This window comes from Amblyraja radiata, chromosome 38, assembly GCF_010909765.2.
Source record: "Amblyraja radiata isolate CabotCenter1 chromosome 38, sAmbRad1.1.pri, whole genome shotgun sequence".
In the NCBI taxonomy this organism is placed as follows: domain Eukaryota; kingdom Metazoa; phylum Chordata; class Chondrichthyes; order Rajiformes; family Rajidae; genus Amblyraja; species Amblyraja radiata.
The window spans coordinates 6,909,207-6,925,400 of NC_045993.1; the positions used below are offsets into that span (position 1 = coordinate 6,909,207).

The 16,194-nt window shown below is 48.7% G+C and overlaps 1 protein-coding gene across 2 annotated transcripts; it reads right to left on the minus strand.

Moving 5' to 3' along the window:
* Window positions 1–5,272: 5,272 nt before the first annotated feature.
* LOC116966736 (protein scalloped-like) lies at window positions 5,273–16,085 on the minus strand. 2 transcript variants are annotated; one of them, XM_033013032.1, is made up of 6 exons: window positions 15,984–16,085; window positions 13,817–13,950; window positions 11,422–11,595; window positions 8,986–9,126; window positions 7,840–7,992; window positions 5,273–5,664 (listed from the first exon to the last, which is right to left on the minus strand). In XM_033013032.1, the coding sequence occupies exons 1-6, from the start codon at window positions 16,033–16,035 to the stop codon at window positions 5,551–5,553; spliced, it is 768 nt and encodes a 255-aa protein (XP_032868923.1). In that variant the 5' UTR covers window positions 16,036–16,085; the 3' UTR covers window positions 5,273–5,550. The 2 variants fall into 2 exon arrangements, with proteins under 2 accessions (XP_032868923.1, XP_032868924.1); XM_033013033.1 differs by lacking the exon at window positions 7,840–7,992.
* Window positions 16,086–16,194: the final 109 nt, after the last annotated feature.

A 16,194-nucleotide genomic window follows, 5' to 3' on the forward strand; every position in this document is an offset into this window, starting at 1 on the left:
CAATATGATCATGGCTGATCATCCAACTCAGTATCCCATCCCTGCCTTCTCTCCATACCCCCTGATCCCTTTAGCCACAAGGGCCACATCTAACCCTCTTAAATATAGCCCATGAACTGTGGCCTCAACTACCTTCTGTGGCAGAGAATTCCACAGATTCACCACTCTCTGTGTAAAAAATGATTTTCTCATCTCGGTCCTAAAAGACTTCCCTCTTATCCTTAAACTGTGACCCCTAGTTCTGGACTTCCCCAACGTCGGGAATAATCTTCCTGCATCTAGCCTGTCCAACCCCTTAAGAATTTTGTAAGTTTCTATAAGATCCCCCCTCAATTTTCTAAATTCTAGCGTGTACAAGCCGGGTCTATCCAGTCTTTCTTCATATGAAAGTCCTGCCATCCCAGGAATCAGTCTGGTGAACCTTCTCTGTACTCCCTCTATGGCAAGAATGTCTTTCCTCAGATTAGGAGACCAAAACTGTACGCAATATAACAGTGTCTGGTTACTGCAGGGATGTTACGTGGAAACAGTTTTTCTTCCTTTAGATTTTGTTTCCCCAGACAGCTTTTCTCCCTGAGTGAGTGGGAGAGTCTAGGACCAGAGGGCACAGCCTCAGAATAAACCTTTAGAAAGGAGATGAGGAGGAGTTTGTTAAGTCAGAGGGTGGTGAATCCGTGGGACTCATCGCCACAGGCAGCTGTGGAGGCCAAGTCAGTGAGCGTTTTTAAAGTGGAGACTGACAAGACTCTTGATTTGTAAGGGTGTCAAATCTTTCGGAGAGAAGGCAGGAGAATGGAGTTGAGAGGGAAAGATAGATCAGGGAAAAATTGAATGGCGGAGTAGACTTGATGGGCCGAGTGGCCTAACTCTGCTGCTAGGTCTTATGAACCTGTGAGTGTATTGCCACCGAATGTGGGCAGCACGGTGGCACAGCGGGTAGAGTTGCTGCCTCACAGCGCCAGAGACCCAGGTTCGATCCTGACCAAGGGTGCTGTCTGTACGAAGTTTGTACGTTCTCCCCGTGACCTGCGTGGGTTTTCTCCGGGTGCTCCAGTTTCCTCCCGCACTCCAAAGACAAAGGCTAATTGGCTTCAGTAAAATTGTAAATAGCCATTACTGTGGGTAGGATAATGTTAGTGTGCGGGGTGATCGCTGGGCGGCACGGACTCGGTGGGCCGAAGGGCCTGTCTCCGCGCTGTTGCTCTAAACTAAAGTGTGTGAGGACTCCTTCACTTCCAGCAGCTGATGGCCTCTCCTTGTTTTTCCCCAGAGCTCCAGGTTCCCACAGGGCTGAGGCCCGGTTCCAGCGAGGGTTTGCAAAACACACGCGTGAGTAGACGTTCACTACTTTACCTCTCTGTGGAAGAATGTCATTTAGTTTAGTTTAGAGAAACAGTGGGGAAACAGGCCCTTCGGCCCAACGAGACCTTGACGCCCAACGATGCCCGCACACACAAACACTGTTAGACCCCAGTGTGTATATGTGTATGTGTGTGTATATGTGTTTGAGTGTGTGTGTGTGAGTATTTGTGTGTGTGTGTGAGTGTGTGTGTTTGAGTGTGTGTGTGTGTGTGTTTGAGTGTGTATGTTTGAGTGTTTGTGTGAGTGTTTGAGTGTGTGTATGTGTGTGAGAGTGTGTATATGTGTTTGAGTGTGTGTATGTGTTTGAGTGTGCGTGAGCGTGTATATGTGTTTGAGTGTGTGTGTTTGAGTGTGTGTGTGTATATGTGTTTGAGTATGTGTGTGTTTGAGTGTGTATGTTTGAGTGTGTGTGTGTGTGTGTACGTGTGTGAGTTTTTATGTGTTTGAGTGTGTGTGTGTTTGAGTGTGTGTTTGTGTATATGTGTTTGAGTGTGTGAGCGTGTATGTGTGTGTGTGAGTGAGAGTGTTTGTTTGTGTGTGTATGTGTTTAAGTGTGCTAGTGTTTTGAGTGTGAGTGTGTGAGCGAGTGTTTCTTCCCCCAGTGTGTGTGTGTGTGTGCACGTGTGTGTGTGTGACCTGTTCCCCAGTTAGCTCCGTGTTACGCTGCCAAACATCCACCTTAACCCCTCACACAGATCTCCCTTTCTCTCAGGCACATGGCTGCTGCAGTGGGCCAAGCTCCGCCTATTGACCACCCACCACCCTCACGGGGGTTCCATCCAAACCTACTGAATCATGAAAGCCCTGGGCAGAGTGGCGAGGATGCTTCCACCTGTGGGAGAGTCTAGGACCAGGGGGCAAAGCCTCAGAATAAAAGGACGTACCTTTAGAAAGGAGACGAGGAGAAATTTCTTTAGCCAGAGGGCGGTGAATCTGTGGAATTCTCTGCCACAGACGGCTGTGGAGGCCAAGTCGAGGGGAATTATTAAAGCTGAGGTTGACAGATTCTTGATTAATAAGGGTGTCAGGGGTTGTGGGGAGAAGGGGGTTGAGAGAAAGGGGGAGGTGCGTGGGGAGGGAGGGAGAGGGGAGTGTGGCGGAGAGAGAACGGGCAGATAGATCGGCCATGATTGAATGGCGGAACACACACACTCGATGGGCTGAATGGCCTAAATTTGCTGCTGTGTCTTATGATCTCATGCTCTCTCTCTCTCTCTCTCTCTCTATCCCTCTGCTCAGGTCCCGCTGTGTGAAGTCTGGAGACACAATGGGAAACGAAGTGTGAACAGGTCCGGTCGCCAAAGGTTGCCGTACATCCTGAAGCGGCAACTGAATTCCAAGACCAGGTGGCCGTACATCCTGTGGCACTTCCTCCAACGTCCAGCGTTTCCCTGCTGAGCCACGTCACCGGCTGGGCCTCCTCTCTCTCTCTCTCTCCCCCAAAGTGTCCACTCACTCCAATGCTAAACTCAAAATAAAATCACTTGGTCCTGTGTTGCTGGAGTTCATAAGTCCATACCTGATAGGAGCAGAATTAGGCCGTTCGGCCCATCAAGTCAACTCCGCCATTCAATCATCTCTCCATTCCAACCCCATTCTCCTGCCTTCTCCCCATAACCCCCGACACCTGTACTAATCCAGAATCTATTGATCTATCTCTGCCTTAAAAATATCCATTCATTTGGCCTCCACCGCTGTCTGCGGCAAAGAATTCCACAGATTCACCACCCTCTGACTAAAGAAATGCCGACTCGTCTTCCGAAAGGAACCTCCTTTAATTCTGAGGCTGTGACCTCTGGTCCTAGACTCTCCCACTAGTGGAAACATTCTCCACATCCACTTTATCCAAGCCTTAGCTCGTGTGTGAGTGTGTGTGTGCGCCTGCGTGTGAGTGTGCCTGCATGTATGTGCGTGTGTGTGCATCTGTGCCTGCGTGTGCATGCGTGTGAGTGTATGTGTGTGTGCGTGCGTACGTGTGTGTGTGCGAGTGTGTGTGAGTGTATGTGTGCGTGCGTGCATGTGTGCGTGCATACATGTATGTGTGTGTGTGCGCATGCGTGCGTGCGTGCATGTGTGTGTGTGTGCGTGCGTACATGTGTGTGTGTGCGTGCATGTGTGGGAGTGCATGTGTGTGCGTACATGTGTGTGCGTGCGTACATGTGTGTGTGTGTGCGTACATGTACGTGTGTGTGTGTGCGTGCGTACATGTGTGGGAGTGTATGTGTATGCATACATGTGTGTGTGTGCGTGCGTACATGTGTGTGTGTGCGTACATGTGTGTGTGCGCGTACATGTATGTGTGTGCGTGCGTGCGTGTGGGAGTGTATGTGCGTGCGTACATGTGTGTGCGCGTGTGCGTACATGTATGTGTGTACGTGCGTGCATGTGTGGGATTGTATGTGCGTGCGTACATGTGTGTGTGCGCGTGCTTACATGTGTGTGTGTGTGTACATGTATGTGTGTATGTGTGCGTGCGTACATGTGTGAGTGCCCCCTCCCCCTTATTGCATTGCTGAAGGGTTCTTTACACTTTCGGAAGAACTCAAAAGTAGGGTCCCGACCCGAGATGTCGCTTTTATCCATTTTCTCCAGAGACGCCGTCTGTCCCGCTGAGTTACTCCAGCACTTTGTGTCCTCATCTGTGGTATTAACCAGCATCTGCAGTTCCTTCCCGCACATCTCAATCTGGTTAGCAAGGGGTTAACGTCTGCAATAGTCAACTGGGAGAGAAAGCAAATATACGAGCTCCAACGTGGAGACCATGGGGTATAAAGAATTGCGTACATAAGTACGTGTTTACGCAAGTTGGGAGAGCCTGCACACAAATACTCTGCGTTCAAAAGACAAAGAGCACTCTGCATGTGTCAGGATAATCAACCCAGTATCAGTGATTTAGTGTAGTTTAGTTTAGAGGTACAGCCCGGAAACAGGCCCTTCGGCCCACCGAGTCCGCGCCGACCAGCGATCTCCGCACACCAAGTTTAAATTCCATTTGGAATATTTTGGAGGACCAAGAAACCAAGAACCAAGACAATCCTACACACACTAGGGACAATTTACAATTATACCAAACCAATTAACCTACAGTACAAACCAGAGGAAACTGGAGAAAACCCACGCAGGTCATGGGGAGAACATTCACACTCTGTACGGACAGCACCTGTAGTCGGGATCGAACCGGGGTCTCTGACTGGTGCTGTGAGGCAGCAACTCTACCGCTGCCCCACCGAGCCCCCCACACACATGTACTGGGGGCAAGGGTCCATTGTGCAGTGCGAGGTGTATCTGGCCACAGATGGGCGAGGCAGATGTTGATTGTGGCATCATCGCCAGTCCGTTTATTTATCTTCCCCACACCAGCTTCAGAGTGCGGAAGTCAAACACACACACTGTCTCCCACACACAAGGTCAATGTCTGCTTCACCCTCCATTATCACGGGCTCAGGCAGCTTCCTGGTTTCCTGATTTAAACTTCAAGTACTTGACATAATTGCCATCATTTCCAATCAGCAATGAGGATAAAGAAAACATTTAGACTATAGACTTTAGAGATACAACACAGAAACAGGCCCTTCGGCCCACCAAGTCCGTGCCGACCAGCGATCACCCCGACACACTAGCACCGTCCTAAACACTAGGGGCAATTTATAATTTATTTACCAAAGCCAATTGGCCCACGGACCTGCAGGACTTGAGTGTGGGAGGAAACCGGAGCACCCGGAGTAAACCCACGTGGCCCCTGGGGAGAATGTACAAACTCTGCACAGACACGGCACCCGTAGTCAGGATCGAACCGGGGTCTCTGGCACCGTGAGGCAACAACTGCGCCACCGTGCCGCCCCGTTTATCAACAACAAAAGCCCCCGTAAGCAGATTCGACCTTCATACAAAGACACACACAACACCCGGCCTCTTTGTCAACCCGTTTAAGCCGTGGCCGTGATTTGGTTTAGCTAAATGTTGCTGTCGTTTTCACAAAGAGCGGTGGAAAGTCTTGGAGAACAACCGTTGTCCTTACACACCCAGGCATGAGGCTTTATTCGTGTTGTGAGAGAAATCTGGCCTCGCCAACGAGACCTGCCTGGAATTGCAGCTGGAGATACATCAGAATGGCAAGGCGGTGCTGTGTTGATCTAAGCCAACCTCTTGGATGTGTATTAGAGTCGTTTAGAGCAAGGCTTTAAGTGTCTAGTCTTTCACCAGTCTGTAGATGTGGTGCTGGGCTCCGTGTTGACTCGTTGAGACCTCAAAGACGTAGGCAACACACAAGAGCAGTTCCTGCGTGTCTCTGTTGGTCACCACCTGGAAAAGAGCAGAGAAAGAGAGGGTTGTTATTCAAATCAACACAGGAGGCAGAGACAGAGAGGCAGAGAGCTAGGCCCAGATATACCTAACTTGTCGGATCAATATCTGAGAGGGAGGAAGATTTAGTGGCGGCACGATGATCCAGCGGTAGAGTTGCTGCCTCACGGCGCCAGAGACACGGGTTCCATCCTGACTACGGGCGCTGCCTGTATGGAGTTTGTACGTTCTCCCCGTGGCCGCTTGGGTTTCCTCCCACACTCCAAAGTCGTGTAGGTTTGCAGGTTAATTGGCTTCGGTAAAATTGTAAATTGTCCCTAGTGTGTGTAGGACTAGTGTACGGGGTGATCACTGGTCGGCGCGGACATGGTGGGTCGAAGGGCTGAATCTCCAAACGAAATGAAACTAAACTAAACTAAAACTAAACTAAACTAGTGGGTTGGACAGCCTAGATCTGTGCTCTGAGAAGCGGCGGTGGAAACTCCGAGTGGGATTCTGGGCGTGGGTGGAGTAGGCCGAAGGAGGCCTCACAGCAGCCTGGGGCTCAATTGGATCGGGAGCCGCTCCAAGAGGCCGAGCTCGTGGATCGGAGACCACCTGCAGCGCCACAGTGTGGCGGAGGACACAAACAGCTACGCTTGGCCAGGCCGACCCTGCAACATGGCCAGGACAACTCTCTGGCCCAAGTCAAGAACCCTACATTTATAAAACCTTTCAGTCTTGAATCTTGTAAAATGGGTCCAACACATGGCGACTCTTGTATACTGCCTCAGTGTACTATTCCTGCACACTTGTACTTAACTAAGATTACATTTATGTATCGTGATACGTTTGCAACAGGATGCAATAAGGGATGACTTAAGGCCCTGTCCCACTTTCCCGAGTTAATCACAAACTCTCCCGAGTTTTCCCCTTGATTCGTACTCGGGGAATGACCGTAGCGAGTCCATAGGAGGCCGTAGATGTTTCGTAGCGGCTCGTAATGCCACCCGTAGGAACTCGGGGCATCAGGCAAGTCGGGACGTTTTTTCAACATGTTGAAAAATGTCCATGAGTTAAACAAAAATAGCCCCGAGCACCTACGAACAGCTATTACCGTAATTCTCCGAGTTCGAATCAAGGGGAAAACTCGGGAGAGTTCGTGAGTAACTCAGGAAAGTTGGGCAGGGCCTTTGGACTCCTAGCCTTAGATCACCCAACTTGCATCACATCTCTTGCATTTGACAAAGTACTACATTTTGTTAGCATGCAGCAAAATAAAAGATGACAAGTTCAAACGTTCATAAGTCACAGGAACAGAATTAGGCCATTCAGCCCATCTATTGCACAATTCAATCATGGCTGATCTATCACTCCCTCCTAACCCCATTCTCCTGCCTTCTCCCCATAACCCCCAACACCCCCTTACTAGTCAAGAATCTATCTATCTCTGCCTTAGAAACATCCATTGACTTGGCCTCCACAGTCTTCTGTGGCAAAGAGTTCCACAGATTCACCCCCCTCTGACTAAAACAATTTCTTAAATGTTGTCAAACCTATTAATCAAGAACCTGTCACTCTCCGCTTTAAAAAATACCCAATGACTTAGTAATTTGATTTCTAGACAATTGCTTCTATTATCTGATAAATGTTTAATAACAAAAATATATTTCAATGGAATTCTTTGCCACAGAAGGCTGTGGAAGCCAAGTCAATGGATATTTTTAAGGCAGAGATAGATTCTTGATTGGTACAGGTGCCAGAGGTTATGGGGAGAAGGCAGGAGAATGGGGTTAGGAGGGAGAGATAGATCAGCTATGATTGAATGGCGGAGTAGACTTGATGGGCCGAATGGCCTAATTCTGCTCCTCTCACTTCTGAACTTACTTAAGACTAATAATGTGTGAAGTGTGAACTCTCAAAAGAGAGTTAGATCTAGCTCTTAGGGCTAGCGGAATAAAGGGGATATGGGGAGAAGGCAGGAACTGGGTACTGATTGGGGATGATCAGCCATGATCACATTGAATGGCGGTGCCGGCTTGAAGGGTCGAATGGCCTACCCCTGCACCTATGGTCCATGTGTATATAAGTTTTAGCAGGTGACATTGCAGCCACCACCCGTGCATGGATCATGCATTGCTGACAATGGAACCTTTCCATTTTTAATTCAGTGTCATTCTTTGTCAACGACTGTACCTGCAGAATAGTGAAGTTCTCCAGCACGCTGTTCATCATGTATTTCTCCGGCAGTTGCTTGAGCTTGTGGATAAAGTTGACCAGGTATTCACACATGGGGGAGCTCTGGATGCGGTAGGCAAAGCGGCCGTTCTCAAACCGGGCGTACTCTGTCTGCAGAGGGGGCAAGGGAGAGGCAATCTTCAACACGGTGGAGCAGCAGGAGAGCTGCCGCCTGCACAGCGCCAGAGACCCGGGTTCGATCCCGACTACGGGCGCTTGCCTGCACGCTCTCCCCGTGACCTGCGTGGGTTTTTACCCTGAGATCGTTGGTTTCCTCCCACACTCCAAAGACGTTTTGGTGTGTAGGTTAATCGGCTTGGTGTAAATGTATGTGTGTCGGATAGTGTTAGTGTGCGGGGATCGCTGGTCGAGGCAGACTCGGTGGGCCGAAGGGCCTGTTTCTGCGCAGTATCTTTAAAACTTAAAAACTAAAAGCCACTGAACAGCCACATAAGCTCAGCGTGCGGACGGCTAAGCCCAAAACCGCAAGAACACACAGAGAGTTTAGATGTAGATCTATCACACTGATGTTATATACAGGTATAGATAGGTCTTATAGAAAGAAACATTTAAAATTCTTAAGGACAGGCGAGATGCAGGAAAAATGTTCCCAATGTTGGGGGAGTCCAGAACCAGGGGTCACAGTTTAAGAATAAGGGGTCGGCCATTTGGGACTGAGACGAGGAAAAACATTTTCACCCAGAGAGTTGTGAGTCTGTGGAATTCTCTGCCACAGAAGGCAGTGGAGGCCGATTCACTGGATGTTTTCAAGAGAGAGTTAGAGATAGATCTTAGGGCTAACGGAATCAAGGGATATGGGGAGAAAGCAGGAACGGGGTACTGATTTTGGATGATCAGCCATGATCATATTGAATGGCGGTGCTGGGCCGAATGGCCTACTCCTGCACTTATTTTCTGTTTCTACACCAGACTTCATTGACTCCACCTATACATCATGTTGCCTCATAAGCATGCGTTGTCCTTCCGCTGACTGGTTAGCACGCAACAAAAGCCTTTCACTGTACCTCGGTACACGTGGCAATGAACTAAACTGGACCATGTTAGGCCAGGAGTGGGGACAAGGTAAGTAAAATAGGAACTTACTTCGACTTTCTCCACAACTTGTTTCCCAAAGGAGCAGACCTTGGAGGAGCAGGTGATGGTCATGTTTTCAATGCCTTCATACTGGCTGGTCACCCCGTAGAACAAACTCGCTCCATCCCGAATATCAAGACTGAGGTCAGCCTGCAAGACAAAGGAATAAACATTCGAGTCGGAAGGGCCTTGAACCCAAAACACACACAGCCCAGCAATTCCCACCTCCGCCTGTCAGAGCGGTCGCCTTTGTCCGATCAGCCCCTTCCACAGACTCTGTGGAATATAATTCTGAACAGCACCTCAAATCCCACCTAGCATGTGTACAACCCAGTCTCCACTGTTGGGTACCCCACACCCATCCTTCTCTTCCAGAACCAGGGGCCACACAGCCTTAGAATAGAGGGGAGGCCATTTAAGACTGAGGTGAGAAAAAACTTTTTCACCCAGGGAGTTGTGAATTTGTGGAATTCCCTGCCACAGAGGGCAGTGGAGGCCAAGTCACTGGATGGATTTAAGAGCGAGTTACATAGAGCTTTCGGAGTCAAGGGATATGGGGAGAAGGCAGGCAAGGGTTATTGATTGGGGACGATCAGCCATGATCACAATGGCTCGAAGGGCCACCTATTTTCTAAGTTTCTATGTTTCCTGTGTAGGAAGGAACTGCAGATGCTTATTATAACCCAGATGTATGAATATTGATTTATTTAACTTCAAGTAACCCTTGCATCCTCCCCCTCTCCGTCCCTCCCCCACCCGAGTCGTCTTGTTGAGTCTCATTGTTGGCAACTCGGTCTCACCCAGCACACAGCTAACAATGGCCTGTTCTCTTTATCATTGTAACTTTTTTGCATATCTTTCATTCATTTGTTCTATATCTCTCCACATCACCGTCTATATCTTTCATTTCCCTCTCCACTGACTCTCAGTCTGAAGAAGGGTCTCAACCCGAAACATCACCTATTCCTTTTCTCCAGAGATGCTGCCTGACCCGCTGAGTAAAGGGCCTGTCCCACTGTACGAGCTAATTCAAGAGTTCTCCCGAGTTTCCCCCTGATTCGAACTCGAAGAATTACGGTAATAGCCGCTCGTAGGTACTCGGGGCTCTCGTGGACATTTCTCAACATGTTGAAAAATCTTCACGAGTCTTCACGAGCTCACCGCGTTTCCCCGAGTACCTGCCGTTAGCGTTACGAGCCGCTAAGAGACGTACCCGCTACGTACATTCTACGTGCTTACCACGAGTTTGATTTCTTTTTTAAACTCGGGAGATCTCTTGAATTAGCTCATACAGTGGGACGGGCCCATTGGTCCAGCTTTTTGTGTCCCTCTGTTCCATTCTCTCTCTCTCCCTCACATGCTCCCTTCTTTCCAAACCACCTCCAGCCTCCTCTGTTTCCCAGTTTGGGCTTTAGTCTTTCAAGACATGGCATGGAAACAGGCCATTCGGCCCACCGAGTCCGCTCCGACCAGTGATCACCCATAATAATAATAATAATGGATGGGATTTATATAGCGCCTTTCTAATACTCAAGGCGCTTTACATCGCATTATTCATTCACTCCTCAGTCACACTCGGTGGTGGTAAGCTACTTCTGTAGCCACAGCTGCCCTGGGGCAGACTGACGGAAGCGTGGCTGCCAATCTGCGCCTACGGCCCCTCCGACCACCACCAATCACTCACACACATTCACACACAGGCAAAGGTGGGTGAAGTGTCTTGCCCAAGGACACAACGACAGTATGCACTCCAAGCGGGATTCGAACCGGCTACCTTCCGGTTGCCAGCCGAACACTTAGCCCATTGTGCCATCTGCCGTCCCAACACTAACACTATCCTACACACTAGGGACAATTTATAATTTTACAGAAGCCAATTAACCTGCAAGCCTGCACGTCTTTGGAGTGTGGGAGGAAACCGGAGCTCCTGGAGAAAACCCACAAGGTCACAGGGAGAACGTGCAAACTCCGTACAGTCAGTTTAGAGGCAAATGAGCCAAACATGGGCTGGCGGGACTACTGTGGAGGGAGCATCTTGGTCAGCATGGGCAAGTTGGGCCGAAGGGCCTGTTTCCACGCTGTATGGCCCTATAATTCTACTTTGCGGATAGATGGAACTGCAGATAATGGCTTACACAAATGTCTGAAGAAGGGTCCTAATCTGAAATATCACCTGTCCATAGATAGACACGAAAAGCTGGAGTAACTCAGCGGGACAGGCAGCATCTCTGGAGAGAAGGAATGGGTGACGTTTCCAATCGAGACCCTTCTTCAGACGTCACCGATCTACGTTCTCCAGAGATGTTGCCCGAGCCGCTGAGTTACTCCAGCACCTTGTGTCCTGTTTTGATGTCACACTATTTTATCCGTCTTATACTGAATGTCTAGGCCGAGCCACAGATTCACACACAGGACAGATAGGTGGGCAGGATCAAGCATACCGACCCAGAACTTGACCAAGAAGAAGGTGTTTGGTGTCCCTTTCTCAAACAGCTCCTTCAAGCCTCCCTTCTTCTCTGGAAATTTATCGTAGATTTGGCGAATGTCGACTGATTCAAGAAGGGTCTCACCGTAAGATGGAGACGACTGGCCGATGTGGACAAAGAGGTGTTTGTTATACTGCAAGAGAAGATCAGAGCAAGATTAGAGTGGCCCGCCGGTAGAGTTGCTGCCTCACAGCGCCGGTGACCCCTCGGTTCGATCCTGACCATGGGTGCTGTCTGTACAGAGTTTGTACCTTCCCCCTGTGACCACAAGGGTTTGCTCCGGGTTTCTCCCACACTCCAAAGACGTGCAGGTTTGTAGTCAGGGGATATGGGGAGAAGGCAGGAACGGGGGTACACAAAAATGCTGGAGAAACTCAGCGGGTGCAATTTCAAAAGAGAGCTGGGATAAACATTTACTACAGGTGCATAAATGCTCGATCAATGTACGACATACGCTTATCCAATTCAAAACATTACATAGACTATACTATTCAAAAACTAAATTAAATAAAATCTTTCCTAATGTTTCACCAATCTGTGATAAATGTCTGTGTCAAGAAGCTACCATAGCGCACTCTTTTGTTTTTTGTACAAACATCCAAAAATTCTGGCATGGAATATTTGATATTTTTTCAAAATTAATTAAAATAAAACTGGTACCAAAACCAGAATGGATCATTTTTGGAATATCGGAAGGTATCCCTGAATTAAACGTGTATCAGAAGAATTTATTCAATTACGGGCTAATAATGGGAAAAAAGCTCATACTTAAATTCTGGAAAAATGCGCCCACACCAACAATAAAAATGTGGATATCAAATATGTTTGAAACATTACATCTGGAAGAGATGAGATTCCTCTTAGCAGATAAAGCAAACCAATTCCAAAAGACGTGGTCTACGTTTATGGACCTATTACAAGCATGAGGTGCAATAGTAATTTTAAAAATAAATAAATAAATAAATGGTATCAGGACCTGGCAATGGGAGGTAAAACAACAAAAACAGACTTGGTTGGTAGTCTTTCTGCGGAGTTTAATGTTATAATAGAGCGATTGTCCTTACTTTCTTTTTCTTTCTTTTCTAGGGTCTACTTTCTTACTTTACTTCCTTCTCTAACTTCTTTTCTAAGGGGCTTTCTTTTCCCAACACTCTCTTGCACCTTCACGACTCTTGCGCACCTTCTTTACTTTCCTTACTTCTATCTTTTTCTTAAAGCTTTAAAAAAAAAAAAATGAAGCGGTACAAAAAATGTATTAAGATATATGTGTTGTGTGTTATTGTAATTTACCGTACTTCTAATTAAAAAAAAAAAAAGAAAAAAAAAAAAAAAAGAAACTCAGCGGGTGCAGCAGCATCTATGGAGCGAAGGAAAAAGGCAACGTTTCAGTCCGAAACCCTTCTTCAGACTGGGTACTGATTGGGGATGATCAGCCATGATCACATTGAATGGCGGTGCTGGCTCGCAGGGCCGAATGGCCTACTCCTGCACCTATTGTCTATTAATTGCCTTCTGTAACTTATCCCTAGTGTTGTACAATAGTGTACGGGGTGATCACAGGTCGGAGCGGACTCAGTGGGACAAAGGGCCAGATTCCACGCTGTACCTCTGAAAAGAATTGCTAACATTTTTTTTAAGACACCCACCATCACGGGTTTCATAAATGGGACGTGCTTGTATCTGGGCACCTAGAAATGGTGGAAGGGTGGGTACGGCAAAACCAATCTCAGTAATAGGGGGTAGATCAAAACCAATCTCAGTAATAGGCTTAGTTTACTGAGTGTGTAGGAAGGAACTGCAGGTGCTGGTTTAAACCAAAGATAGACACAAAAAGCTGGAGTAACTCAGCGGGACAGGCAGCATCTCTGGAGAGAAGGAATGGGTGACCCTTTCGGGTTGAGACCCTTCTTCAGACTTCCAGCGGGCAGTTACGGGAGAGGAGAGTGTTGGCGGAGTCGCTGGTGAAGGGGGGCTAGATTAAGGTAGGGGTCAGCGGCCAAAGCTTCGTAGCCCCGGTCAGCGGACGGGAGGGGCGGTGGCACCAGAGAGGCAGTGAGAGACGGTGGTGATGATTCGGGGTTGGGGTTGACCAGGATGGAGGGTCTCGACTGGAAACATTACACTGATGTCTATACTTGGTCGATCCCCACATAGCACACTCACAGTGTGTAGGAAGGAACTGTGCAGATGCTGGTTTAAACCAAAGATAGACACAAAATGCTGGAGTAACTCAGCAGGACAGGCAGCATCTCTGGAGAGAAGGAATGGGTGACGTATCGAAGGGTCTCGACCCGAAGAGTCACCCATTCCTTCTCTCCGGAGATGCAGCCTGACCCGCTGAGTGGCGCACTCACAGTTGCTGGATCCCGCTGGTGTTCTGCAAACGCCGAGAATTCGACCAGGCGGATCTTCGGAGTCCCGATACATCGGCCTTGCCACTGCGGGTGGGAGACGGCTGGCGAATGGCCCAGGGATGCCTCCTGGTAACCTGGATGGGAGGACCACAGCTCAACCAATGTACATCCACGCCAACAATGACCACCCTGCTGCCGATGATGCACACACAGTGCTGGAGGAACTCGGTGGGTCAGGCAGAGCCACCACTGGAGAACACCACGTTTCGGATCAAAAACGTCACCTATCCATGTCCTCCAGAGATGCTGCCTGACCCGCTGAGTTACTCCAGCCCTTTGCATCTATAGAAACATAGAAACATAGAAAATAGGTGCAGGAGGAGGCCATTCGGCCCTTCGAGCCAGCACCGCCATTCATTGTGATCATGGCTGATCGTCCCCAATCAATAACCCTTCTCCCCATATCCCTTGATTCCACTAGCCCCGAGAGGTCTATCTAACTCCATTCAGTGATTTGGCCTCCACTGCCCTCTGTGGCAGGGAATTCCACAAATCCACAACTCTCCGGGTCAGGAGAGGTCAAGCTACGCTCATTGGCGTCAAGCCAACTGTTGCCGACAAGTTTTGGACAGTTCATAACAGAAAAATGTTACGACTCTTTGGGCAACTTGAGGAGACGACTCACGACCGTACAGGCGACACCCCATGACCATGTGGTGACACCCTAGTCGCCTGTAGTCGCTGAAAAAAATGCCTACGTGGGACAGGGGCTTAACTCTGTTCAGCAACATGGTGGTGCTAGACTGTACACTGTAGAGCTGTACTGATGTATGGTCGATGATGTCTGAACACCATGTACAGAATCACCGCACATTTCCAGCTCCAACCTAACCCTGTACACATGGACTGCACACACTGCCTGTGTTTAGTTTAGTTTAGAGATACAGCGTGGAAACAAGGCCCTTCGGCCCACCGAGCCCGCACCGACCAGCGATCCCCGCACAGTAACACTATCCTACACAAGCTAGGGACAATTTTCACATTTATACCAAGCCAATTAACCTACAAACCCGCACGTCTTTGGAGTGTGGGAGGAAACGGGCGTACCTGGAGAAAACCCACGAGGTCACGGGGAGAACGTATGTCTCTGGCGCTGTGAGGCAGCAACTCTACCGCTGCTCCACCGTGCCGTAGTAACCAGGGTTATCTGACCACCATTCACAGGAGGAATACCCAGCATTCCCAGTGCCAACCTAACCATGTTGACCAAGGATCACTGCAAAATACTGTTGCCAACCTCACGGCACGACAACACCAGCGCCAACCTACCCCTGCACTATGGACAATAGACAATAGACAATAGGTGCAGGAGTAGGCCATTTGGCCCTTTGAGCCAGCACCGCCATTCAATGTGATCATGGCTGATCATCCCCAATCAGCCTTCTCCCTTCTGACTCCGCTATTTTTAAGAGCCCTATCTAGCTCTCTCTTGAAAGCATCCAGAGAACCGGCCTACACCACCCTCTGAGGCAGATAATTCCAGACTCACAACTCTCTGTGAGGAAAAAGCGTTTCCTCGTCTCCGTTCTAAATGGCTTACCCCTTATTCTTAAACTGTGTGTGGCCCCTGGTTCTGGACTCCCCCAACATCGGGAACACGTTTCCTGCCTCTAGCGCGTCCAAGCCCTTAACAATCACATATGTTTCAATGAGATCCCCTCTCATCCTTCTAAACTCCAGAGTGTACAAGCCCAGCCGCTCCATTCTCTCAGCATGACAGTCCCGCCATCCCGGGAATTAACCTTGTAAACCTACGCTGCATTCCCTCAATAGCATGAATGTAACTTCCTGAAATTTTTTCACACACATGCAGATCCAAATGGCCACTGATGGCTGGCACAAAACAATTGTCCAACGTGGCAGTGTCAACTCTGTTCACTGGATCAGCGTACAATTCCTGTGCCAGCATTCCATGCCACTGGATCCTGGCCCGGATCTGTCAAGGACCGTGGGGGGGTGGCTGTCTGTGCACCAGTCTCCCCACGTTAAATAAAGTCACACACAGGCATCCTCCATATAAGGTATAGCACCCTGTAGACACCCATGGTCAGCCACGGCCGAAGGGGGCCTAAGAACAAGTCTCCAGGTATATAAAGATCTTGCTTACCTGAGATAGGAGTGTGGTGAAGATTAAAAGATTGTTGGATGAAGGGTTTCATGCTGCAAGGAAAATATATTCATAGAGTCACACAGCTTGGAAACAGGCCCTCCAGTCCCAGATATAATAATAATAATAATAATGGATGGGATTTATATAGCGCCTTTCTAATACTCAAGGCGCTTTACATCGCATTATTCATTCACTCCTCAGTCACACT